General features: G+C 40.4%; 2 protein-coding genes across 2 annotated transcripts; both read left to right on the top strand.

The window, feature by feature from the left end:
- Positions 1 to 23: 23 nt before the first annotated feature.
- On the top strand, positions 24 to 20962 carry LOC134185835 (26S proteasome non-ATPase regulatory subunit 13-like). The gene is made up of 16 exons (XM_062653716.1): positions 24 to 160; positions 234 to 312; positions 383 to 417; positions 487 to 542; positions 8284 to 8327; positions 8386 to 8472; positions 12035 to 12130; positions 12198 to 12270; positions 12330 to 12409; positions 14392 to 14470; positions 14526 to 14572; positions 16729 to 16791; positions 16846 to 16926; positions 16983 to 17028; positions 20571 to 20641; positions 20710 to 20962. The coding sequence occupies exons 1-16, from the start codon at positions 57 to 59 to the stop codon at positions 20803 to 20805; spliced, it is 1137 nt and encodes a 378-aa protein (XP_062509700.1). The 5' UTR covers positions 24 to 56; the 3' UTR covers positions 20806 to 20962.
- On the top strand, positions 20826 to 27036 carry LOC134185836 (UDP-N-acetylglucosamine transporter-like). Its single transcript, XM_062653717.1, has 7 exons — positions 20826 to 20927; positions 21010 to 21362; positions 21418 to 21540; positions 25399 to 25561; positions 26283 to 26401; positions 26465 to 26598; positions 26659 to 27036. The coding sequence occupies exons 1-7, from the start codon at positions 20900 to 20902 to the stop codon at positions 26756 to 26758; spliced, it is 1020 nt and encodes a 339-aa protein (XP_062509701.1). The 5' UTR covers positions 20826 to 20899; the 3' UTR covers positions 26759 to 27036.

Genomic DNA, 27036 nt, shown 5'->3' with positions numbered 1-27036 from the left:
ATATCAATAAGGCATTTATCTTCACTGTAAGGGTTCCAAGGGGAAACGATCTTGGCATGAGCTCGGTGGTCAAACATTATCTGACGGAACGTCAGGAGCTTGCTGAGTCAGCAGACATCGCTCAAGCCTGGGCCGAACTAGAAGATCTCTATACTCGAAAGTAAGTGATAGGGACTCCTTTTGGGGTGTTTAAGCTTAGCGTGCCACTCTGCTGCTTTTTTCTTTCATGGTAGACTGTGGCACCAGCTTACTTTGAGACTAAAAGAATTTGTTAAAAGTGACTATTTCCAAAGAAGCAACGGTTTACTTCAGGTAACGAGATGCACATGCACGATATCGTGAATATTAACGGTTCACATAATCTCGGTGTCTTGCCTAATAGTTGTATGAAAAGTTTCTGTCAGACTTTGAACACAGGTGGGTTGAAAGTCAGAGATTGCATTAAATCTGCTCTCACTGCAACATTGTGTTTTTTTGTGTTCGCAGAATCAACGCTCTGTCTCTTGTCGAGATTATTCTCTATGTCAAAGAGGACATTGAAGGTGCATTATATTGTTTGTGAATTCTGACAGCATCAGCAGAAATGTTTACTACTAACCTGTCTAGAACAGTGTAGCTTTTGATAATCTAATCTGTTCATTCAGAATAGTACTTATACCCCGTTTAATGGGAACAGTTCTTTGGAACAGTTTTGAGATTTGTTCTGGGAGCTGTTCTGGTGCCCATTTACAGTGCAGCCAGATTTTCGTTTTGATGACTCGATGTCCCTGACCTTTAGGAGAGAAGACGTAACGCATGTTGCTAGGTCTTGAGTCATTGTTCTTTAACTATTACTTGTTCACCTTCAAGCAACCAATAAGAAGCAACAGAGAGTTTTGAAAATATTGTTTCTGATTTCTAGTGTAGCCAGCAGCCTTCATGTCTTTTGCAATGTTTTCTTTGGGTTCTTTGTGCCTATGACTATGTAGACTCAAAGAGCCGTCGGATCGCATCTTTCCCCATAATTTGATCAGTTTCAGCGTCTCGTGATCGCTCCATGCTGCCATAGTGATATCCGGGAGGCTACAGGAAGAAATGCGCTTGCTTCGGTACTGTGGGGTGCAGGAGAGTTTACACTGCACCTGCAACTATTCTGAGAAGGTTCTGGAACCTCTCTTCTTTGGGTTCTGTTCTGGGACAGAACACCACAGGAACAGGGTGTTTACACTGCTACTGGGAACTATTCTAAGACTCTCAGAACTGTTCTTCAACTGCCAGTGTAAACGAGGTATAATTAGTTGCTAATCTACTATATAAAGCTCAAATTGTCTGTCTGTCTGTCTGTCTGTCTGTCTGTGTGTGTGTGTGTTCGCGTTTGGGGGCCACGTCTTTTGTCCGTTCGCAACCGAAATCGGTACGCACACTCGAAATCGGTACGCACACTCGAAATCGGTACGCACACTCGAAATCGGTGCGCACACTCGGCACGCACAGAGGAAGGTTTGCGTAAAAAAATAAAAAAATAATGCACCGGGTCCCCTCTCAAGGGATCGACCCACGCGTAAAATTTCTCGACGACGCAGATGCTACACATTGCAGTTCATTTGAACACACGCCCGCACCAGTCCCGTGTAGACTGTATGCATCGTCGTCCTTTGCAAAGCTTCGAGCAATCGAATATCTCTTGCTGACGAAACTTACTCTTCTAGCGCTTTCGTTTCTCTCCAAATTCTGATTGCATTTGCACCGAATACAACCTACACATTTTCTGGAGCAAGCGCTACACGGGGAGTGAGTCGATTTCTGATTTCTATCGAAACAAGCGCGAAGAGCAAGATTCGAATTCATTCAGCACATACGGGACCTCACAACAAAGATTGCACGTGACGTGTCCATACACTGCGCGCGTCTTCCGCTAAAACACTACTCTGCCTCTAAAAGGACGGGTCATGCATTCGCTAATCAACTAAATGTGCCGTTTGTAACGTTTCTAGAAACCTACCGTTTAATTAATTAGCTACATACTACGCGAATACGTGTAGCTGCAGACAATTGCGTGCCAGAGCAAAGTTTTGCTGACGTTTGAACGTTCATAGTAAACTAAAAGAGACCTTTGGAGCAAGGTGCCAACTAAAGTTTAATTAATTAATTAACTAATCGTAGTTTGGACATAGCCATGCATGCGTGAGCTATCTACATCCGGGTTTTGTAAAAATGCGCGGGATTTGTGATAGTAGCATATGAGTCAATTTAAGAATCGATTACTAACGACATGGGACGGCCAAAACGCGTAGCAATTGGCCGTCGCACATCCGCTGCGAAGAGAATACGAAACAACAGAGCTGAAGAAACAGCCGTTAGCTGTGAGTTGAGACTAGTCATGAACAATGACAGAACAGCCAGAGCGAGAGAGTTGGAAACATCAGAGCAGCGGCAAGAGAGACTATCTGCCAACAGAGAAATAACCGCAAGAGCACAACAAGAAGAGACACCAGAGCAGCGGCAAGCAAGAATGTCTGCTGACAGAGAAGGCACTGCACGAGCACAACAAGAAGAGACACCAGAGCAGCGACAAGCAAGAACGTCTGCTGACAGAGAAGGCACTGCACGAGCACGCCAAGAAGAGACACCAGATCAGCGACAGGCAAGACTCAGAGGTAAGAAGGAATCAAAACCAACAGTTGAACGATGGAAGAGGAGAGCTTTTAACTACGACCAATCGATTGACTACAGCGGACATGCTGATGTACAGATTGGGGCAATGTCCAAAGAGTGTCAGTATTGCCATGCCCTAAAATGGGTTGGCGAAGCACCGGGAATGTGTTGTTCAAATGGGAAAGTCAATCTGCCTCTTATCTCAAACATCCCCGAGCTGCTCAAATCTTTGCTTCTCTTAGAGAATCACGATTCAAAGCAATTTGTTAATAACATCAGAAAATACAACTCTGCATTCCAGATGACAAGCTTTGGATGTACAGAAAGAGTCTGTCTACCAGGATTTATGCCCACCTTTAAAGTTCAGGGCCAGATCTACCACAGAATTGGTGCCATGCAACCTCGGTCAGGAGAAAACCCAGAGTTTCTGCAAATCTATTTTATGGGTGATAAACAAGAACAAGCTGAGACACGATGCAGAGCTGTGCCTGGTGTGAAGATTGACATTATTTTGTCTCTTCAGGAGATGCTCCACAACGTAAACAACTATGTGGCGAGCTTCAAGACTGTCCTAGAGAAGATGGACCTACCAGAGCACCACATAGTTATTCGACCAGACAAAGCTCCAACCATGGAACATCCAAGACGATTTAACGCTCCACTGACAGATGAAGTTGCTGTTCTCATCGTTGGCCAACAATTCAACAAGCGTGACATTGTTCTGCAAAAGCGCAACGACCAGCTTCAACGAGTCGCCGAAACCCACAGATCCTACGATGCGCTTCAGTACCCGCTACTCTTCTGTCGCGGCGAAGATGGATATAATTTCGAACTGCGTGAAGTTGACCCAAGAACAGATTTGCCTACCAACAAGAAAGTATCCGCTATGGACTTCTACGCCTACAGAATCATGGTGAGGACCAACACTTTTAACCACCTACTTAGAACCAAAAACCTCTTCCATCAGTTTTTAGTCGATATGTACGCTAAGATTGAGGGAGAACGTCTCCGCTACGTACGCCACAATCAGAGCAAATTGCGAGTCGACAGCTACATCCACCTAAAAGATGCTCTCGCCCAGGAAAGCCAAGATACTGACCTTGGACGAGCAGTCATTCTTCCATCTTCTTTCACTGGCGGTCCCAGGTACATGCATGAGAAAACTCAAGATGCAATGACATATGTCAGAAAGTATGGCCGTCCTGATCTTTTTATAACTTTTACATGCAACCCCTCTTGGCCAGAGATAAAAAATGAGCTGATGAGAGGACAAACATCGCAGAACAGACACGATCTTCTGGCCAGAGTTTTTCGCCTGAAGTTTAAAAAGCTAATGGAATTGCTCATCAACGGTGCCATCTTTGGCACAACACGCTGTCACATGTCCTCCATCGAGTGGCAAAAGCGGGGCCTCCCCCATTCGCATATCTTGGTGTGGCTTGAAGAGAAACTCCACCCTGCTGATGTCGACCCTATTATTTATTAGTGCAGAGATACCCAAGCCCAAAGAAGACTCAGTGCTCTACAACATCATCAAGAAGCACATGATCCATGGGTCATGCGGTGCACTAAACCGAAAGTCGCCATGCATGAAAGACGGCAAGTGTACGAAACGATATCCAAGAGAGCTTCTCCAGGAGACTCAGACAGGGCACGACGGGTACCCACTTTACCGCAGAAGAAAGGCGGGAGATGGTGGATTTACAGCAAAAGTGACAATCTCAGGTTGCAACGAAGTGGAAATTGATAACAAGTGGGTGGTCCCTTATTGCCCTATTCTGTCCAAGATCTTCAATGCGCACATTAATGTTGAATACTGCAATACAGTGAAATCGATCAAGTACATATGTAAATACGTCAACAAAGGTAGCGATCAGGCAGTATTCAGGCTTGAACGGCAAGAAATGAGGAGGGATGAGGTTTCAAGGTACGAGATTGGAAGATACATATGCAGCAGTGAAGCAACATGGCGTATTCTTGACTTCCCGATTCATCACAGGTATCCACCAGTGGAGCATTTGTACGTGCACCTGGAGAATGGGCAACATGTGTATTTTACCGAAGACAACGTAAGAGACAGAATAGCAGAGCCACCTAGAACTACTTTGACAGCATTCTTCGACCTTTGCCGAGAAGACGACTTTGCCAAAACTCTATTGTATTGCGATGTGCCACAATACTACAGGTGGGACAGATCCAGTAAGAAATGGAAACGACGCATCCAGGGCATCCACGTGGAAGGACATCCAGGAATCAAGTCATGCGACACTCTTGGTAGAGTGTACACTATCCACCCAAGCGCATTTGAATGCTATTGCTTGTGCCTTCTCCTTCACATAGTCAGAGGGCCGACATCGTATGAAGATCTTAGAATGGTCAATCAATTCAAGTGTGCAACTTTCAGAGAAGCTTGCTCGATAAGGGGTTTGTTGGAGGATGAAGGTCACTGGAGCGCAACTCTAGAAGAAGCTGCTCTCGGTCGCTCTCCCCGCATGCTGAGAAATCTGTTTGGCACTATGATCGTCACGTGTGGGCTGGGAAACCCAAAAAGCCTGTGGGATAAACACAAAGAGAGCTTAGCGGAAGACATACTACTTGAGGTAAGAATTTGTTACCTACAAACTTACAGGTTACAGCAACTGCAACTCTAACCTTTCCTTCTCCACTTTTAGGTGCGCTATCACAATCTTAGCCAAGGACCTTGCTTCAACCAAGCACTCATACTGCTGGAAGACATAGTTATTAGATTAGGAGGCCACGAGCTTAGAACGTATGGTCTGCCGACACCTCAGAGAGACCAGCAAGTATGCAATTGCAGAGACTTGATCAGAGAGACCAACTATGACCAAGATGAGCTTACAGCGTACGTATCAAGCAATGAACCATTACTGATGCCAGACCAAGCTGCGGCTTATCACGTCATCCTAGACAACATGCAGAGTGGATCTGGTGGTGTTATCTCTCTAGATGCACCTGGTAGCACAGGCAAGACGTTCCTCCTTAACCTTTTACTTGCTAAGGTGAGGCAACAAAAGAAGATTGTTGTTGCTGTTGCTTCATCAGGAATTGCCGCAACTTTGCTTACCGGAGGCAGGACTGCCCACTCAGCTTTCAAACTTCCGTTAAACTTGGCACATACGGAGACGCCAACCTGTAACATCGCTAAGGGTACAGGAATGGCCACAATACTAAAGCAATGTCAGCTGATTGTGTGGGATGAGTGCACAATGGCAAACAAGCTGGCGCTGGAGGCTTTTGATCGCACGCTAAGAGATATCAGAGAGACACAACAAACAGCTTTTGGCGCTGTAACCGTTTTAGTTGCTGGTGATTTTCGGCAAACTTTGCCAGTCATACAGAGGGAACCCCGGCAGATGAACTTTCAGCTTGCCTTAAATCTTCTTTTCTATGGCAGCAAGTCCAAACTCTCACCCTGTCTACTAACATGAGAGTGTATCTTGAAAGAGACGCAACAGCGGGAGAGTTTTCATCGATGCTGCTATCAATTGGAAACGGCGAACTGACTGCTGATGAGAGCGGACTGGTAACCATACCACCCGGATGTGGAGAATTAGTTAACGGTGTAGAGGCACTTAGCGGAAAAGTCTTCCCCAACTTGGCTGTAAACTACAAGAACCACAAGTGGTTGTGCGAGCGTACCATCCTTGCATCAAGAAATGACATGACCAGCAAAATCAATGAAAAACTTCTTATGCAATTGCCTGGAAAAGAACAGCTGCTAAAGTCTATTGACACAGTTGTAGACATGTCGGATTCTGTGCAGTATCCAACCGAGTTTCTAAATTCCTTAGACCTTCCTGGCATGCCACCGCATAATCTTAAATTGAAAGTGGGGTGCCCTGTTATGCTTCTCTGAAATCTGGATGCTCCCGATCTTTGCAATGGAACACGACTCATCATTAAACAGATTTTGCCGCACGTTCTTGAAGCCACCATACTGACAGGACAAGCTCAAGGAAAAGACATCTTCATACCAAGAATACTACTCATACCATCGGACCTTCCCTTTCAATTTAAACGACTGCAGTTTCCACTAAAAGTTTGCTTTGCAATGTCCATCAATAAATCACAAGGTCAATCATTGAAAGTTGTTGGGTTAGACTTGCAAACACCTTGCTTTTCGCACGGGCAACTATACGTTGGGTGCTCAAGAGTTGGCAAACCTAGCAGCCTCTTTATCAACGCACCGGAGCGAAAAACAAAAAATGTAGTATATCATAGAGCACTGCAGTGAATGTTGACATGAAGAACAACTGAGAGTCTTTTAGTCTATGCACTTGAAGAAAAAACGAAAACGATGTGTATGCAAAAGCACTACAGTGAAATGATAGTATTCCACCAAATCTTTAAAAACCGGCTTTTTTAAAAGCCACTAAACACGCTCAGAGAGAGTCAGATACCTAGGCTACTGACGTGCATGTGTTGCCATTGTGCTACTCTCTTCATACTGCTAGGACTTAGTACCAGTAAAATGTGCAGCAAATATAGGGAAGAAACACCCACACATCTATAGTTGTAACTTTCGCCTACTAATGTAGCCCGTGCAACGAACGGGTTCAGAATCCGGGACCTCGCAATAAAGATTGCACGTGACGTGTCCACAGACCTATCTTTACACTACAGTATCTTGCCCGTACGAAGGACGGGCCATGTATCTAGTTTTTAATAATTTGATCTGCTTGGGTTGGGTAGCCTCGTACCAGATCCCCGTGCGCTGTATGCCTGGTTTCTGTATGACACAACATTAGGGGAGAGACTCTGAGATGAACCACAATTTGGGAGGGTCTGACACAATGCTAGGGTTGGGGTTAGGACCTGTGATGCTCAAGTTATTTGTTAAAATTACATAATATCTTGACAGTGGATCTATATAACCGAAATACTGTATAAGATGAAATATTGGATGGAATGTATTTGACAGATTGGCAGATTTTTCAGCGAGCGCCAACATAAAATCCGTTATTAAATTTGCCACCAGGATATGCTGACTTCATCACCCACGTGATCAGGCATCATGATCACAAGATGGTAACCCCTGCTTGCCGTCTGTTGTGCTTACTCTGTCTAACAGGAGGGTTAAACATGGGAATGAGGTCGTGAAGCTATCGATGAAGCAGGTGGAGTCACGTGTGATACGATTTTTGTGCTGACACAACAATTCTTTGTCACTAGACAGTAGGTGGAGACCACTAAGTTAGGGAAATATGATTGTCACGAAAGCAGCTGTAGTGGGTGGCAAATCCCGTACATATACGGTATCTATTTTTCAACAACGATGTCCAGCTGCCAAAATAAAATCTGCTAATATGTTTTTTGTAAATTTCTTAGTAAACCACCAAAATAATTCCAGCCAATATTTTATCTTGTACGGTAGTAACATAGTTTATCATCTCAGAACGTTTGCATGTTTTGGCAGTGCATGGGACATTGCTGTTGTAACTGGTCACTTGGAAAAGGTGGGAATTAGATGATAAGCATTATTGAAGTAATATGCAAGTTGCCGTGGCACTAATTTTTATATTCGCTCTTTGTTCGTGATGATCAAAGATTATAGCTAAGAGCTAACTGAGTGATTAATTAATTAGTTACTTTGCATACTACGAATGTGTTCTGAATTGGTTGTGCTAGATCCTAATGCTGCTGTTGAATTTCTTGAACGAATCAATGAGAAGGTTTGTCTTGTTACACTGTAATGCACATGTCTTCTTGAATATTTAGTTTTAATGATAGGTGAAAGACAATACAGAAGCAAGGGTGCTCTGCAACACAGCAATTGGGACCATCAAACTGCAGCAGGGAAATCTAGGTGATGTTAAGGTATAGTTATTTTTTGAAGTCTATCCATAATGACGCTCTGAAGCAAACTTTAGTATGACCAACACAATTTGCATCTTTCAATTTCAATTTAAACAAAGCAGTTACAATTAACCACATAATGAATAATCTGTAGAGTGACCTAATACAAATTATCTTTTATAAGTCGTCCCAGGAAACTCTGCACAAAGTCAAAGAGTCTGATCACACGGTACCGGCAAAGTCCACACGGGTAACTACTTTATATACAATACAATGCCCAGAGGAATAGCTGTAGCATTGGGTAGGAAGCTTCCTTTGTTCTCGGTGTTTTGGTGCGGTAGCCTGATGTTACTGTTGATGTATTACAATGGTATTACAGCACTCAATGAATCGATAAAACTTGCATTGTTATTGTTATTACCATGTAACCAACAACCAACATAATGAAACCAACATGTTGCAAGTAACATTGTTTATATCTTTTTTGCATATTTGGTGGTGTGAAGAATAAATATCTAAAACAACTTTACTTCTACTTTTTCTGATTAGGCAGTGCCTTGACATCGTATTGGTTTTATGTATTTATAGTAATAAGAGTATATTACTATAATTATATTTTTATCTCACCACAATAATGGTGTTCTCTCACCGGTGACGTATACGAATGTAGAGAATACACAACACATACATACAGCTACTAATATGACAGTTTTTGACACATGACACTACTATGATTGTAGACAAGAATAGTTTGCTGGAAACTTGGAAAGGGGACCAGTTAGTGTTTAGCAATTACTTTGATTATTCTTAGTCCAGGAAACAAATAGCATTTATGATTATAGAAGATATTTTTGGATTATTAACCAAAGGCTGGCATGCACTAGGGTTATAGTAATACCATTGTAGTACCAATGACTCACCATGCCTTCTGTGCATACATTCATTAAATTAGGTTAGTTTTCGTACATTATGGGTACTCAGCTGTGTTTCTGGCAGTTTTAGGCAAATGAAGCTATTTGGCACAAAGACTGCCTGTCCTTTCTCAGCCAGCTGTACAAACATGTCTCGGCATGTGATGTCTAGTGACATGCATGTGACCTTGTATCTTATGACATATGATATATCCATTCTTGTAACCTAAGCTAGCAGACGAGGGTTTAGCACTTTGGTGCTTCTTTATTTGCACAGTAGAACCTTGCTAATCCAACTTTGTTAATTGGAACTTTTCCTACTCTGGGTGGTCATTGGTGCTATGTTTGCGAGTGCAGATTTTGAAACCAACTCCAAGGTGCATAAGCCTTCAGTTATTGCCACTGTTTATGTCAAACTCCATATATTGGGAAAGCTAGCACACAAGTTGCTAACGATTGATAAGAGGTTAGCAATTGTTGCTAACGATCGATATAAGGATAGCAACTCTGGATGCATTGTACACATTGTTGTATATCATTATATGCTGCTGCTATGGAAAAGTACAGTGTCAAGAAGAAACAATTGGAACTACAACAGTTTAATTAAGAGGTGGCTGATTGAAATGATAATACAGTAGGACACCACTTATCCGACAGTCATGGGACCAAAAGGACGTCGGATAACTGAAAACGTCAGATAACTGACGCATTTTGAAAAACGACTGCAGAATACTTAAAGAAGCTCAACATCTAATTGTACATGTAACAACTAATACGGTACAACTTCTTTGACTAGGGAGAACACTAATGGGAACTGTCAAGACTTAAAGTAACCACTAATCTTAGTCTGGATCAATGCTTTCACTCTTCTTGCTGTAGTTTTCAGCACCAGCCCATTCAGTAGGACCATTGTGCTTACTGAAACTTCAGGTTGTTCTTCCAGGTACTGAAGAACCGTTTCTAGAGCTTCACATTTAATTTGACGACACGTGGATCACGGATACAGTACTGTATGCACAGGAATCGTATATCCTAGCGTGCACACAGCCTTGCAGTTCAGACAAGCCATGCACCGTCGGATAATCTGTGCTGTCGGATAAGTGGTGTCCTACTGTAATAAGGTCTGCTAAGGCCATGAAAGTACCAGTGGTGCCAGTGCCTTGTTGTGCAGTCAACTGGACATTCAATGTTTAAAGGGGCAGTCCTACGGAAAAACAATCTAGGCTTTAAAAATAGGTCTTGACGAGAGAATCCGAATGACGTTAGTTATGTCCAAATTTGCTTCCATTGTTGAACTATAAATGATTTCCATGGACTTTGAAACTCCGGTTTCAATCTCAACAATAAAGAGCAGCGTTGACTAGAAGGTTACTGAAACTATAGTCATGATTTGTGTGCAGGTCTGTTCTAGATGGCAGGATCTAAGCTCTTGTGCTTTCTGCCGACGCACTACACAATCATATATGAAAGAGAATGTTTGCAAGTTATGTACACAAGCTAAGGATGTGTAGTTTGTAGTCACATGTTCTTCTGCTTGCAATACACCCTACTTACGCTAGTAGTTCATTGCATTAGGCGTATGGGGTGCATGGGTGTATGGATACCTGTCACGAGCAAAGATTGATACCATAGCTGATCTCATCGTGCCACTGTTTCTGCCTGGTAAAAGATGGAGCTTTCACCCTCTACATATGAGCCAGAAAGAGAAATCTGCAAGTCTCACTCTAGCGAGGAACACAAATGAAAGTCTGGTACACTTTCCACACTTACCACTAAACGGTCATTAGCTTGTTAACTTTGAACCCAATGATGTCATTTATTGCAGAAAGCAATGATTTTTAGTTCAACAATGGATGTAAATATAAACATAAAACTAACACCATTCAAATTCTCTCATTAAAACCTATTTTTGGAGTGTAGGTTGTTTTTCTGTGGGACTGCCCCTTTAATATGACAAACACGTGTGGCAGCTAAAATACCGTATACTTCTACTGTGCATGCACACCAAATATCACGGATAAGTCAAGAACAAAGCTCTATCTTGGAAGTCCATGAATAAAAACATCACTTCTAAGTCCAAGAAAACCACACTTCATACCAAAGAAGCCCATTTTGCTGTTAAAATCTACTGTGTCAATTACATACAGCGGTAATGAATGCACATAACAAATCACACATAACTCAAGAAGAAAGCTTGATCTTGCAAATCGATGATGCAAGATTCACGGCAGTGTCAGTTCTTATGCATAGAAGCTCTTGGTTAAAATCTAGCAACATACACACACACACACACACACACACACACACACACACACACACACACACACACACACACACACACACACATACACACACACACACACACACACACACACACACACACACACACACACACACACACACACACACACACACTGGCAGACTACTGTATGCCTTCACTGTGGATGCCCACCAAGGCATAATAAAGCTGTCAACTTACAAAGAGCTGTCATACATAGAAGAACAGCACACCTAAGAAGGGATTTGAAGCCTATGCGTTTTGCTCATCCGTGTACTCAGTAGTCTAAACAGCTAAATCAATTTTGTGGGACAAGGCTGTTTGGATTAGCGAGGTTCTACTGTACCTACAATGTATGGCAAAGTCACTTTGTTCTTGTTTTGTTTCTTGACAGAAACTCATTGAAGAGACAGAAGCTATGCTTGATACTGTGTCGAGTGTTTCATTTATACATGCTCAGTTTTTCAATCTCTGCAGCAAATTTCATGCGGTACTTTTGTGCTGATTAGATTACAACGAAGTAGCTATATGTAATTTGACACTTATGTATTGTGTAGACAACTTCTTATGCTGATTATTATCGTGATTCTTTACGATATCTTGGATGTGTAGACTTGGTTGATGTTTCAGGTTGGTCTAATGCAAAATGTACGTTGCATCTTCATGTGTTCATCTCTTTGGTGTTTCAGTGGTAGATCAGCAGGAACGAGCATTTAGACTAGGGATAGCAGCTATTCTTGGAGATGGTGTTTATAACTTTGGAGAGCTGGTTTGTCTCTGTTTGTGTGTTTATCCATTTGTGTAGGTGTTGAGCTGTTTATGAGATTTGTCGAAATTGACAACTTAGTTATTCCATTAGTACGTGTAGTTAAAAATCAGAACTACAGTTAAGCTGATACATCCAACATTACAAGCACTAGAACAAACCCTGAAGAGGTTCCTGGGTCAAGTGTGCTCATTAAAACAAAGAATTGAGTGCTGTAGTTGGCAGTTTTTGTGTTGTGGTTTAGCACCATCTGATAATGATGGTATTGGAGCTACGATTAAAACACTTTTGTAGCAGTCAAAATAAACTTGCTGAATAGAGGTGTTCAGCTCTGTCACAGACCAGTGGCTGTGTCCGATTGGAGCGATTCAGTCTTTCTGGATTTGAAGAACCGATAACCTGTTGTTTGTTTTAAGTAATTCCAAGGTTTTAGAACTGCAGAATCAGGTTCTGGCAGTTCTTGGTGGAGACTTGGATTCGTTAGAATTGCTCTGCCCAACGAGTTGGAACTGTCCTTCCCTTGGGCGGAGCAGACGTTTGCGCTAGGTACAACTTCTGCAAAGCCATCAATGCAAACTCAACATTTTTGAAAACACAGGATTCCCACAAGGACACTGTTAAGGTCAGCTCTTCATTTTTGTCATTGAAAGCCTCAGCAAAAATTAACCTTGTTTGCTGTTGATAGAAATGGAGACAAGACTTGACTGAGTAGGATTTTCTGTTTCACCATAGCTTTAGCTATTGAACTTGTGCAAAAAGGCAAAGCCATTCTGGTGTTGTTTCAGTTCGTTCGTTTTGTTCCAGTTCAGAACCGAATTCCGTAGTTCTAGAACTAGATTCCAGAACCACAGAATCGCTTAAATCAAATGCAGCCAGTATGTCTTTGCAAAAATTACAGAGATAAGTTGTTTATCTAAGAATTAAATGTTTAGCAACTGCTGATTTCATTGTAATAGATTTTAAAGTTTGCTGTTTAGAAAGAAATATTTTTGATGGTCATTTTGAACAATTAATTTAGACAATAGTCAAAGAAAACCATGTTATTTTTGTTGTAGTTTGTTGTCACAGTGACGCTTGATCTCCTGTTGTAGGTATGGTGATCACTAGTGAAAACGTGTATGTGTGTTGGTGTGTGTGTGTGTGTGTGTGTGTGTGTGTGTGTGTGTGTGTTTGTGTGTGTGTGTGTGTGTGTGTGTGTGTGTGTGTGTGTGTGTGTTTGTGTGTGTGTGTGTGTGTGTGTGTATGTGTGTGTGTGTGTGTGTGTGTGTGTGTGTGTGTGGATGCGTGCATGGGGTTTAAATTCCCAGTCACTTATTTACCATTGGTGACTAACATCTGGAATTTAGTGAGTGAACAAGGACAATTTGGTCACCAGAAAGCCAATGGGGCATTGTGCATAATACTAGTCCTAGTATGTCTTAGCTACTCAGGGGAGTAGTGATGTTGCCATTTATGGAGACTAACAGCGTAGATAAAGACAGCAACATGCCTGCCTCAAACTACAGGCATGGTTACCATGACTGTGGGAAAACAGGCAGGTGCATGCATGCATTTTGGCAAAGTACTCTTCACAAGATATCAATTATCACCTTTTAGTCTCAACACTAGTCCATCTTCGCTGTACTTGGAGGAATACACACAAGTCAGTGTGTATGATGCAAGTCTCAGCTTAATTAGTTAGGTCCTCCTAGAAAATAATTGTCACTGACAAAGGCACCCTAATTGAAGCGTCCAAAAATAGGTTGGGCACTAGGGTCCTCATACTAAGGGAGGCACCGTAAATGGGTGCTTTGTGCAAAATTTTAGATTTATTTGTAAATTGTATGAGCAACAAATTGTTCAGATGATTTATAGTAGCTCTGAATTATAGATTCTTTAGCAGCGGGTTAGTGTTAGGGTGTGTGTGTGTGTGTGTGTGTGTGTGTGTGTGTGTGTGTGTGTGCGCGTGTGTGTGTGTGTGGCCATGTATTTATATTGGTTTTTAGCTAGCACATCCTGTTCTGGAATCTCTGAAAGGCACAGAAAATGATTGGCTAGTTTCGTTATTATATGCTTTTAATAGTGGTAAGTTATGTTAACATATAAGAAGTTTGCGTTTTTATATTTGTTACTCTTGCAGGTGATATTGGTCAGTTTGAATTACTAAAGAGTCATTGGCAGAAACAGGTTATGAACATAGGTTTTGTATTCAGCATCTTTGAAAATTACCCATAATTTACCCAGCTACTGCTTACACGTCAATACCAATTTTTCACATTAGAGTTGGAACTCCTACAACCGTTGTTGTTGTTGTTGTTGCATTTGTAATCAAAATCAGCATTATAATGACATTGTCAGCTTAGTATACCAGAAGTTGTTAATATTTTTACTACTTCTCATGGTCTCAGTACATAGATTGCTGCAGTCAGAAAGATATTATCGTATACAGTTGTTTGCTTATCTCATTGCTATAGTTTAGTGGTTTAAATTTGTGATAAGGTAGATGTGTTTTACTGCTGAACTTGTACAAGAGAAACATTGTAATTTGTACAAAGGTTTACAGGGTCGACAAAGGCATAGGTATTTTCTTATTAATGACAGAAGTGGACTAGTCTCATTGTTTGTTGTATACTACTAACTGGCTAGCAGTTGCTAGTACATATAATAGTTGCATTCAAGGGAAGTGCTTTATCTTTATGTAATATCAGGATTCTACGCCTTCAACATACCTGCCTTCAACATACCTGCCTTCAACATACCTGCCTTCAACATACCTGCTACTGGGCTCCAACATATGGACCACGCGTGTACTGTACACCACACATGCACACTTGCACTCCGTCTCCAGAAGACAAAGGGGAGGGACTCACTACTTGAACTGTTTATCAACAGAGTGATAATGAGGGAGAAGGTGGGACTTGTCAATCATGAGTCTCTAATTGCACACCTATAGTATTGTAATTGGATTTGTTGCAGTAATAGTAATGAGACAGGTTCTTATAGCGTTGTACCAGAGCATGGTACTGTACAGTGTAGGTATCCTAAACCACTCCCCAAACCAATTTTGTTTCAGAAATTTGCACAGGAACTACATGCCACGCCCACGTACCTGTCACACCCACGTGTCAGACTTATGTGACACACCCATACCACTATATGCCATCCAAAAATCCTGCCTAGAACCCTGAATATTATAATGTGGGAAATTTTTTATAGTGGTAAATTTTAGTGAGCTATTAATTTGCTAATTTACTGTACTTGCAAAATGTACAAATGTAAAATTTTTACAATAATTTTCAGGATTACCGTAGCGGTTGCCAATTTCACTTTGATATTTACTATTAATGTGACATAGCATGAAACACATTGCTTTGTAACATTCAAGAGTGTATTGCTATCAGAATTCTTAATTGCAATGGTTGAGGGTGGTCATGTTGTTATGTTCAGCATGCAAGACACAATAATACACTACTACAGTTGTCTTTTTCTGTTGCGCATTACAGTACTTTAGTAATTACAGGCAATACTTACTATTCCAATGATCTGTTGTGGTCTCTTGTTCTGCGTCATTAAAGAGTATGAATTGTACCTGTTCAAATATGAATAGAATCTTAGGGCGGTCAAACAATTTAAGACAGTTAGGAATTAGTATTTCTGTATTATGGTTCGTGCATTGGGGCTTATATTTGGGTAGAGGTGCAAGATGATAAAATCAAGCAAACTGAGCCGATTAGTTTCAAGTAGAGAAGGAAATAGCTGCACACAGTGTCAATTTAGATCAGATCTAATTAATTGATTTGTAGGGACAGTGTGCTCAGTTCATTCTTAACTAGTAGTTTTGTACATATTTTGAAATAATACTTGTTGGAAACTTGTAAAGTGTGTCTCTCTTAATTTTTATGATCACAAAAATGCAATGTAGCTAGTCTCTTTAGCCAAACTATTTAGTAGCAGTGATAACATCAACTTTAACACAAATTCTTTCATGTGTAAATTAATGTTTATGACCAGAATCTCAAATCTAATACATGTAGGAAAGTGCAAGACTAATTGTGGAACTAAAGTCTCTTGTGCTTGAAGAACTGTCTGTGTGTTGGCATAAATGAGCAGTAGTGTTGTCACTTTCGCAAGTCTGGACTTGGCATGACTTGAGATAAGTTTTATATTTTTATAAGATTTTCAACTGAGTAATAGTGGTACCTAAAAAGACAATGTGAACTTTGGTAAATTTCACACTGCAATAAATTGTACTACTAGACTGTATACATGGAGTATATGCAGCGTGTATTACTAAATTTAGAACTGTATTAATTAAGGGAAAATAATAAAGGAATGACTTGCAGGAAGATCTTGTCAAGAATGAGACAAAATTGTTTCAGAAGATTCAATTACTTTCTGTCATGGAAGTGAGTGATGGTTTTTATACTTTCGTATTGTAAACCGAAACATGTTTTGTCAAGTTGACCTTCAAAAGACCATCAACCAATAGAAGCATTCCTTTTGAAGTAATAGCTGAGGCAGCTCGTATTCCAATCAGTCAGGTTGGTGATTGTCATAGGCTTCAGTTGGTTGTGTAACATATTTCCCTTTTTTCCAGGTTGAGCTGTTGGTTATGAAAGCCTTGTCATTAGGATTAGTCAAAGGTAGAGTATCCATCTACATTTAACCGTTGTTTACTTAAGTTTGGCAACTTACAAATTCAGTTAACTGTACAGATTAATTGGCAAGAAACTGTAAGGAGTGCTGATTAGGTTAATGGTTAATTAGCTGATTAAAGGGGCATGCTCAGGCTCACACATTTTCACTTGAGCTGGTCTCAAGTGAGGTAGCTGTTGCGTTGTAGCTATTGTACATAACATAGCAACCTCAATTTTGTAGAATCGAGATTTTTGTTGGAAATTTTTGAGAACTATCTCTATAAGGCCTATCTGCTAGACACGGTTTAACGAAACCTCTTACTGCGACGTCTTGATCCTTCCAATTCAAGCTGTAGAAAGACTTCAGTCAACTTTGCTTTTAGTGCAAATTACAGCACCTAAGACTTCACGGTTACTGAGCGTTTGAATTAGTACACCTAATTCAAACACGATGAAATGCAAATGCACTAGCACGAGCGTGCCCTTTTAATACAGATTGCTTTGATGCTCTCACGAAGATTGTTGATATAAATATGATTTAAGGTCTGCTTATTAACTTACCTGGCGTCCTACACTGGCATAGGAAGTGGGTGGGCTGCACAATATTGTGCCACCTTTGTATTGCTAAGCAGTATGAAGTCCAGATCTGCATTTCATGCCACACATTCACTTGCGAATAGATTTTTACATTGGACAACTTTGCTTGTTAGGGACTTTTCCACTGAAACAGGTGCAACACACAAGATTGTTTGGTGAAAGTGTAACTACTGAATACCCAATCCATGATTAAGACGCTTTGTTCAGCAAGAGCTAGCAGCTGTTCCATATTAGATGGTCTTGTCCCATATTGGAGAATCAGACCCTTTCTCGAAAAAGAGCTTGTGGCAGTACAAAAATTAAACCGAGTAGCTTGAATGTAACAGAAATGATTTATGAATGATCAGTCTTTACTTTGATATAAAAAATAAAGAGGTAGCTTGCTTTGAAGCTTTGTGCCAATGTCCCATATTTGAGAATGTCCAATATTAGATTTGGGACTCTACAGTTATGTATACCTGTTTGTGGTGAGGTCACGGTTACAACAACTACATGGGACAGGCAGGGCACTGGTTGTGATTCATTTGCTGTTAACTACATAATTGCTTATTTGCTGCTGATTCGCGTAAGCTAAGTTAAAGTCTTGTGTGGGCATTGCAGCTTGGTCTTGCGTTCAGCCGTGGACATCCTTTAATTAATGCAGCAACGACCTAGATCAAGTTGCTTCAGCATTCCTATCATGATCTGAGTATGCAGGGCAGGGCACTGGAGGTGATTCAGATTAGCGAGGTTCTATTGTACATTACAAAGAACCCATCTATAGATGTTATATCAGCTTGCCACATGATTAATTAACTTATAGTGTTGCTGTACTAATCAACACTATCAACAGCTTCTGACCGTCAATGCTACTGTGGTATATTATTATGGAGTGTAATGACTGATTACTCAATGGAAGTGTACCAGGTTTAACTTGAACCATCAATTTTGTCTTTTTTAGGCTAATCTCAAGACCAAACCTGCAAGCTGCATTAGAAAGCGAGCCACAATGATCTGCATGTTCTCCAGTCTGTAAGAGAAGAGGGGCACAGTCATCTGCCAAAAGAAGCTCATAATCAGCAGTTCTTTAATTAATTTAATAATAATATTTAACTTTTGTACCTGCTGACAATCTACAAAGATTGAATATGCCACTGTCGGTGTAAACTAGATATAATGCCCTTCTCACAGTTTTTGACGAAAAGTAGATGTTAAACAAAAGTGGCGCCATAACACGTTCTTGCTTAGTATTGTTTGTTGTCATGAAAGATTGAGACAATCCACCACTATCAACCACTCGAGCAGCCATGTTTTTATAAGGACTTGATGATGTTGACAACTTTGGTAGGCACACTTTTGAAGACTGATTAGTGTTTTCTATCTTGAAGCATTGTGTCAAAAAGCTGGAAATGGACAAAGAGATTCATCTCGTATGACAAACGCCAGTTCAGCTTGGGAAAATGGACAAAATGATTGTGGCAGTAACATTTGCAAACTAAGCTGAATGTATATCGTGGTGTTGTCATCTCAACATTGCTATATGGTTGTGAAATGTGGACATTATATGGTAGGCATGTCAAAAGTTTAGACCATTTTCACATGATGTATGCAAGATTACTGGTATCAGATGGCAAGATTTGTTACCTAATTCAGAAGTTCTTAGAATCTGCAACATGAATGGTATTGAAGACAACTTTGTTAGTCATTGCATTTGGTCCATACGAATGATGGCAGAATACTGAAGACTGTCTTCTACAGACAACTAAAGGAGGTAACACCTTTACAGGGAGGTCAAGTCAAACTGGAAATCTTGCCATATAGATCCTTGACAGTGGGGAAAATAGCTAATGACAGGTCTCAATGAAGATCAACATGCAGTACTGCAATCTAACAACTTGAAGATGATCACTGAAGGCTAAGATAAGGAAGAGACAATTCCGAAAGGCAGGGAACTACCATTGCAGCACCCAATACATCTGTGGTCGTGTCTGTAGATCACATATTGAGCTATTTTGACACAGACAAAGCCATGAATGAGATTTGTCAAAATCGACAACTCGAGTCTATCATGATATGGTCAACAGGTGGTCTAAGGCCTATGGAAGTGGAAATGAGTCATTCCTACAGGCACTGAAGGCTTAGTCTCGCGAAGCCAGACCGTTCCCGCCTACATCAGGCTAGCAAACCTGTCAGCCACGTGCTGCTAGTTAGCACTTTAAATGAGTAAAAATGTAGAGTTTAGTCCAACTAAATGATGGGGAGCTTACTCAGCTAGGGACTTACTTAATGAGGATCCTAGATATTTTGCACATTATATTGTAGGATCAACATTATTTCTCTGACTAACTTCTATATTTCTAGATTTAGTTACGTATCTAATGGATGCTAGTACAGTTCAGTGAAAAGTGTTGTGAACGGCTGGGTTTTATGGTTTCAAATGTGCTGAGTTAAAAATTCTATAATTGCTAGTGCAGTAGAACCTCGCTAATCTCGGACCTCACTGATCCGAATCCTCGCTAATCCGAATTACCTTTGGCGCCCTGCCTTGCGTACCCAGATCCTATTGGGCTGCATGCGGTTATCTACTTTTCAGCAAATGCACGTATCTTACTATTTTAAATCCTGACTATCACGTTATTTAGAAGTATATGTAGTCATTGCAGCAGTGTCCTTTACCACAAATATGACATTTGTGTCTGGGTGTTCGAGGCAAAGTCTGGACCTCCAAGCTTACACGTTTTGGCATTTTTGATAATCCCAACAATTCACTAATCCGAACGGAGCTTGGCACGGGGCTGTACGGACTATCAAGGTTCTACTGTACCAAAAATTTATGCTTGTGGTTTGCTTACATTGCCAGCCCAGTCATGCCAATTTTTCTTGTTTTTCGTTGTTGTGTTATTGAAGTTATGTTGCAGTGTGTTGTCAAAATGGTCGATTAATAAACTGAAAGAATTTTTTCTTGTCAATAGGTTCAATTGATGAAATTAGTAAGCAAGTGAATATGACTTGGGTGCAACCAAGAGTCCTGGATCTATCTCAAGTCAGTCTGTGACTGAGCTTGTTGGCATTGCTGTGGTGAAAGTCATTCTTTTCTCTTTTTTTTTGTAGATAAAAGACATGGCTGACAGGCTTTCCACGTGGTGCAAGAGTGTAAAAGAGACAGTTCACTCAATGGAAGATCAAGTGCCGGAACTATTGGCCTAGCTCTAGAGATTCAACTTCCACGTGATTATACGGGACCTAGATATGTAGTTCTAAATTTTTTGATGTAGTGGTTACGTAAACGTTACAAGAAGTAATGAGCACACTAGTACCTGCCCTTCGAGGTTAGAGCTAACAGAAGTAGCCGATATATCTTCTATCTGGTCTTCTTTCCGCCTCTAAATACGAATTCTTTGTCGGTTTCAGTCGGTTCTGCGGTTAGCGTGTCCCTCAAATACGTGAGTCTGTGTGTCCTAGTCATTCAAACAACAACTCTTGTATTGACAATGCGCTACTCGAGGACTTCTGGAGTCGCTGACCGTCTCTATCTTTCGTCAACAGCGGTGTTCCTAGCTGAGATTTTGAAGATGTTCATCTGTCTGGTTGTTATTCGTTTTCTCGAAGCAAGCAGTATATTAGGTCTTTGGAAACTATTGAACGAAGAAGTATTTACTAAGCCGAAAGAATTATTGAAACTAAGCATACCTGCAATCCTTTATACAATACAAAACAATCTTCTCTTCATTGCATTGTCGTTGTTGGATGCTGCCACGTATCAGGTATTGTTTATTGTGTGTTCCGATGATACGTGGACAATGGTAGTGTATTCTTCAGGTAACTTATCAGTTGAAGATTTTGACAACAGCTATTTTTTCTGTTTTTCTACTGCAAAAGTCGTTAGTACGTGTACAGTGGGGGGCATTAGTTTTGCTGATGATTGGAGTTGCACTGGTGCAGGTGAGTGACTGCAATATCTCATGTAAAGTATTTGACACTGCATGTAGTTGTTCATAGCATACAAATGTAGCATATTTTCACAGATATACCATGTTCTGCAATTTGACAATTCTGTTACAGTTGGTCGCACAGGCAAGCATTACACGTATATTAAAAAAACTGATATATTTGGATGACTCTAGAGTAGAAGTTCTGCTGCAAAAGAATGATTTGAGGGTCAGAGATCTGCATGGTCAGAGAGCACTGATGCAAATAAATATGTGTCAGGTGCCACAATGCTTCTCACAGCAACTGGAACTGCTATCAATGGCCATTCTTTCAGAGCAGTTCTTGAAAATTTGCAGAGTGGACTGCATAACTAATATGATTCAGCTCCACAGTCCAATAGGGACATAAATACTGTCTTTTGGGGGGTTAAGCATGAATATGAGATGAAATGGTCTAGGCATAAGTACTGCATCTTTGCAGCTGATGGCGTCAGTACAGTAATACCAGTAAAGTATACTTGATATCAAGGTATATGTATACAAAGATCATGCGCAACCTTGATTCAACTCAAGCTAATTTCTCAGCAAGGGTGACCAGAGGATTTGTATTTTGAAGAGTTTGCATTGTCGCAAGATATTTACAGCATACATTCACATCTTAAGAGAGATTCAACTGTGTTGATGATGTGATGTTAGATTCTCATTGCTAAGAGCTCTGATTATTATAGGCCAGGAAGATTGACATCTTATGAGGAATTATTCAATGACTTGAGTGCATAGTATTTACCACGGTAATCAAATTTTGGTATTTGAGACAAATGGGAATGACATGATGCACTGAACTTATTTACAGAAGGGAATATAATAAGATTTTTGGGTCAGACATCTTTAAAAGTGCTCCGGTCATCAGGTATGTAAATACCATGTTTCAAACTCCTGTTTCCAATAAACACCACTGAAACCTTACATTTGTAAAGCATCAAGGACAAACACCTCTCTCAAATAAGAATGATGCAATTTTTGCTGTTTTTATTGTAAAATTTTGACTTTGTAGTAATTTTACCAATTTCTTACACACTCCAAGTGTGCATTATACTAATCAATATGTTTGTTTGACTTTATGTAATCATACACGATAGGTAATACCATGTAAATTTCCCATTTTCAGTTGGTCATAAACAAAGTAGTCGTGACAACATATGCTAAGAATTATTATTGTTATGCATTCCAATGCACGTTTTAAGTTTGTGCAGTGTGACACGTGTCTAAGAAGCGGCAAGGTCACAGTGCGATGCGTGCCCCTGAGTAGTTTGGCGCATTAAGAGAAGTGATAGTTTGACATTTGTGTTCCCGTATAAGGAAATTAGTGGTAGGTTTGACTGAATGACTTGGGCGGAATTATTGTAAAACCCGGTTGTGTGGAGTTGAGTCAGTTAGAGATCTCTAGGCGTTTGGGAACTGAATGTAAAAGGCTGTCTGTTGTCGTCAACCGAGATCATCATCGTCTTGAACGTTTGAAACATAGTGTGGGATGCATTCCCATAATTATCCTTTAAGAACACCGTTACAGGGGCTTAGGCAGGAGTTGCCTGATTCAAACCAATGACATCTATGCCCGCACTAGTACAAAGGTTTGGGAAGAGTAAATATTTCTCTAAACTGGATTTGTTCAAGGGGTACTGGCAATTCTCGTAGCCAAAGAAGATGTCCGTAAACAGCTTTTGTACTTCAGACGGATGCTACGAGTGTTTGAGAATGCCCTTTGGGATGATGAATTCTGGTGCTACTCTGGTTCGAGCATGAGGAAGCTTTTCTGGGAGCTGGATTCAGTTGACTCATAAGTGGTTGATGCCATCGTTCATGCACCTACATGGCAGGAACATGTCGTCGCTTTTCAAGAAATGTTACATCAAGTTTTGGAGGCAGGGTTTGACAGTCCGACCGTCAAAGCGTTTAATTGGAGCCGAGTCTTTGGATTTTATCGGTCATCACATCAGGAAAGGTATCATCAAACCCCATGAAGAAAACGTATGCAAGATGCATGATACACCGTGACCGACGACCAAGAGGGAACTCTGATCCTTCATAGGATTAGCAGGGTTCTACCGCAACTTTGTTCCTAATTTCAGTGCTATAGCTGTGCCTTTGACAGATCTTACAAAGAAGGGTCAACCTGACCGAAATGAGTGGAGAGAGGTGCAAGAGACAACGTACTGAACATTGATGTGTCTGAAGTTGGTATTAGGGCTGTCCTGCTCCAAGAGCATGATAGCAGCTCATGTCCAGTTGCATATCAAAGCAAAAAGCTGACGTCCACTGAAAGAACGTACTCTACAATTGAAAGGGAATGTCTTCTTGTGATATGGGCGATCAAGAAGTTTCAACCTTACTTGAATGGACTTGGGTTTCGGGTTCAAGCAGATTACCAACCTCCCCAATACCAAAACAAGGCGAAGTACACAAACGACCGTATTATGCACTGGGCCCTGTACTTGCAAGGGTTCAACATGAAGATTGAAACAAATAAGGGACGAGAAATCAACGCAGCTGACTTTTTAATCATTTGATCGACAACATTGACAATGGAGATGAAGCAGAAACTTGTAAAGTTTTGACTCGAGAGGATGTGATGTGACACATGTCTAAGAAACGGCAAGGTCACAGCGATGCATCCCATCCTTGAGAAGTTTGGCATGTTACAAAAAGTAGTTTGACACTTGTGTTGAAATTAGGGGTGGGATTTGACTGGATGACTTGGGTGGAATCATTGTGAAATGCCGGTTGTCTAGAATTGAGTCAATTAGTGATTACTAGGCATTTGGGAAGTGAACGTGAAAAGGTTGTGTGTTGTTGTTGACCAAGATCATCATCTTGAAAGTTGCAACAAGCGTTGGACGCATTCCTCTTGTCCTTTAAGAACACCGTTACATGTAGAAGTAATGCTTTTGTTGAGTGAGACATGAAGAAACACTTGTTTCAATTTTTAAAATGAACACCAACATCAGCAGAGCAATACCATCATTCTCTTTTGAAGGAACAGGTTTTCTGATGCTTATTTGGTAACGATTGTCTTTAGCATAAGCTTACATCAAAGAATGTGTGGGTAAATTGTCACTTAGAGTCTTCTAGAAAGCAGAGAAACAATGGCAGTAAACTGATGTTATGATAAGAACTTAGAAGAAGAGTTACATATTAGTGAATGACAAATTTTGCATTAGCTGTGACTTTCAACTAAAATTTTACATATCTTCATTAAAAGACCATTTAGTATGTCCAATACCATGCCAAACATACTATTGTTGATTCTATTTTATTCTTTCTATTTTATTCTTTACAAGTGCATGTTTAGGATATCGTGTTCTTCACCATGGTTTATGTTTCTCAAACAGACTTCTGTTGTTCTTCTTACTATGAATTTAATTTCTTTAGTGAACAGAACAATATCAAGTTGGTTTGCTTCTAAGGTTGGATAGTTACTTGTACATATTTTACAAAGTTATCTTCAAATACGGATGGAACAATGAAAGTCTGTTTGTGTGGTTTTATAGTAGGGGAAATTTAGAAAACACTGGTGGTAAAACAAGATGTTGAGAAGATTGTAATGTGACATTTTGGCAATTGCAAATATAGATGTTAGACTTATTAGTAGCAGTACAGTGTTGATCAATAGTATAAGCATTAATTGTCGAATTAAATCAAATGCAGTGCTGGAAAGATAAAAGAGTACAACTGGTGCTTAGTCTCATAATGATATGATGGAGAAATCAACTTGCTCATTTTTCAACTCTTGCTGAGTGTTGTTGTGAATATTGTTATTACAATGTTGATATTATTGAATAAGCTTGTAATTTTGGGTTATTGATATGTTTAGATGCCAAGTTCATCTGATTCTCAAACTGCACACAGGCCGTTCTCTATTATTGGTTTGCTAGCTGTTTTGTGTGCATGTTGCTCAAGTGGATTTTCTGGTGTCTATTTTGAGAAGATCCTCAAAGGATCAAAACAATCATTGTGGATACGAAATGTTCAACTAGGTATGAACGCTATTGTTATTCCAGTAGAATAACCCTGGCATTGTTGTCTATACGTATTTGTCCACTACATATAAGGTATGTGCATTAGGATGACACATGTTATGCTTGCAAATGGTTGGGACATTAGTAACAACTTTGATTTGGTGATCATAGTTTATGCTGCCACAAGGACAGTTGTAATACGAGAGCCAAAGACTGTTATCTGTACTGACGATACATGCACTACCGAAATATGCATACTTGGTACTGTTTGTGTATTTCTTTTGCCGTAGTTGTCTCATTTATTAGCTTGGTCGACTATTGTTTGCTATGATTAATTTGCTATGAGTATCACCGAATAGCAAAGCTGTCAATTGCTTGCAATATTCCAGGGGTGCCGGAGCTTCTTTAGGTTGGGGGCCCGAATCTGAAAGTACAACGTCAGCACTACAATGTGCACATAAACCACGTGTGTATAACTAAATAATCTCACAATTCTATAATACTTTAAAGTGCCTATCTCCAATCCCTCTAAGCTCGAGTGCCCCAGCTCCACTGCTCTTGCAGTTCTTACATGTCTTGCTTTGATTAGTTTTTGGAACTGCTCAGCTCTAACAAGTGCCAGATGACGTTAGTAGATTATATTACATATTATATTGTGTTTTTACATCATATTACGTTATACTGTTTCTATTACATGATTGCTGGTCTACTGCAAGGTGTTTTTTCTCTCCTCCTGTAGCATTTGGAGGTATTTTGTTTGGTCTGGTGGGGGTATTTACCAATGATTATCAAGCTGTCATGGAGCATGGTTTCTTACAAGGCTATAATACTCTGACATGGATTACTATATGTTTGCAAGTAAGCTGTCTAGCATGTCTGTCTCTCTAGGTAATCTTGTACGTATTATTTACTAAATGGTAGGCATGTGGTGGACTGGTGATTGGTGTTGTGGTGAAGTATGCAGACAATATTCTCAAGGGATTTGCCACCTCGGTCTCTCTAGTTCTTTCTGCTGTTGTTTCATTCTACGTACTGAAAGATTTGCATCCTTCACCGTATGTCACATTCAACGTGGTGTCACAGAAACCTTTTGTAGAGTTACTTTTTGGTGACAGGTATTTCCTAGCCGGTGCATCATTAGTGATATTTGCCACCCTTCTCTACAGCCGTCCTCCGCCACAGAAATTAAGAGCGCACGGTAACACTATTTTGTGATGGTAACACGCAATGACAACCGCGTCAGGTGTGGTCGTTGATGACACGTCTATCTATTGTGATACTAGTACACGTAATCAATGCATAATTTCTGAGCTGGGTAAACAATGGAGGCAGTTTGTCCTGATTTATCTTAAATATAGAGCTACTAGTAAAACTCTTAGCCTAGCGTCTTCGACCGTTTTAGTACACTAGCTAGTGAGCTCATTTACTGTAATTGAGACATGTGGTAATTGTCTCACTTATTTAGCATTGTAATTACGTTATTGCCCATGTTA

The sequence above is a fragment of the Corticium candelabrum genome, chromosome 10 (genome assembly GCF_963422355.1).
Source record: "Corticium candelabrum chromosome 10, ooCorCand1.1, whole genome shotgun sequence".
NCBI classification, from domain to species: Eukaryota; Metazoa; Porifera; class Homoscleromorpha; order Homosclerophorida; family Plakinidae; genus Corticium; species Corticium candelabrum.
The sequence above is the reverse complement of the archived record's forward strand: the minus strand, read 5'-3'. Positions and strand labels throughout refer to the sequence as shown.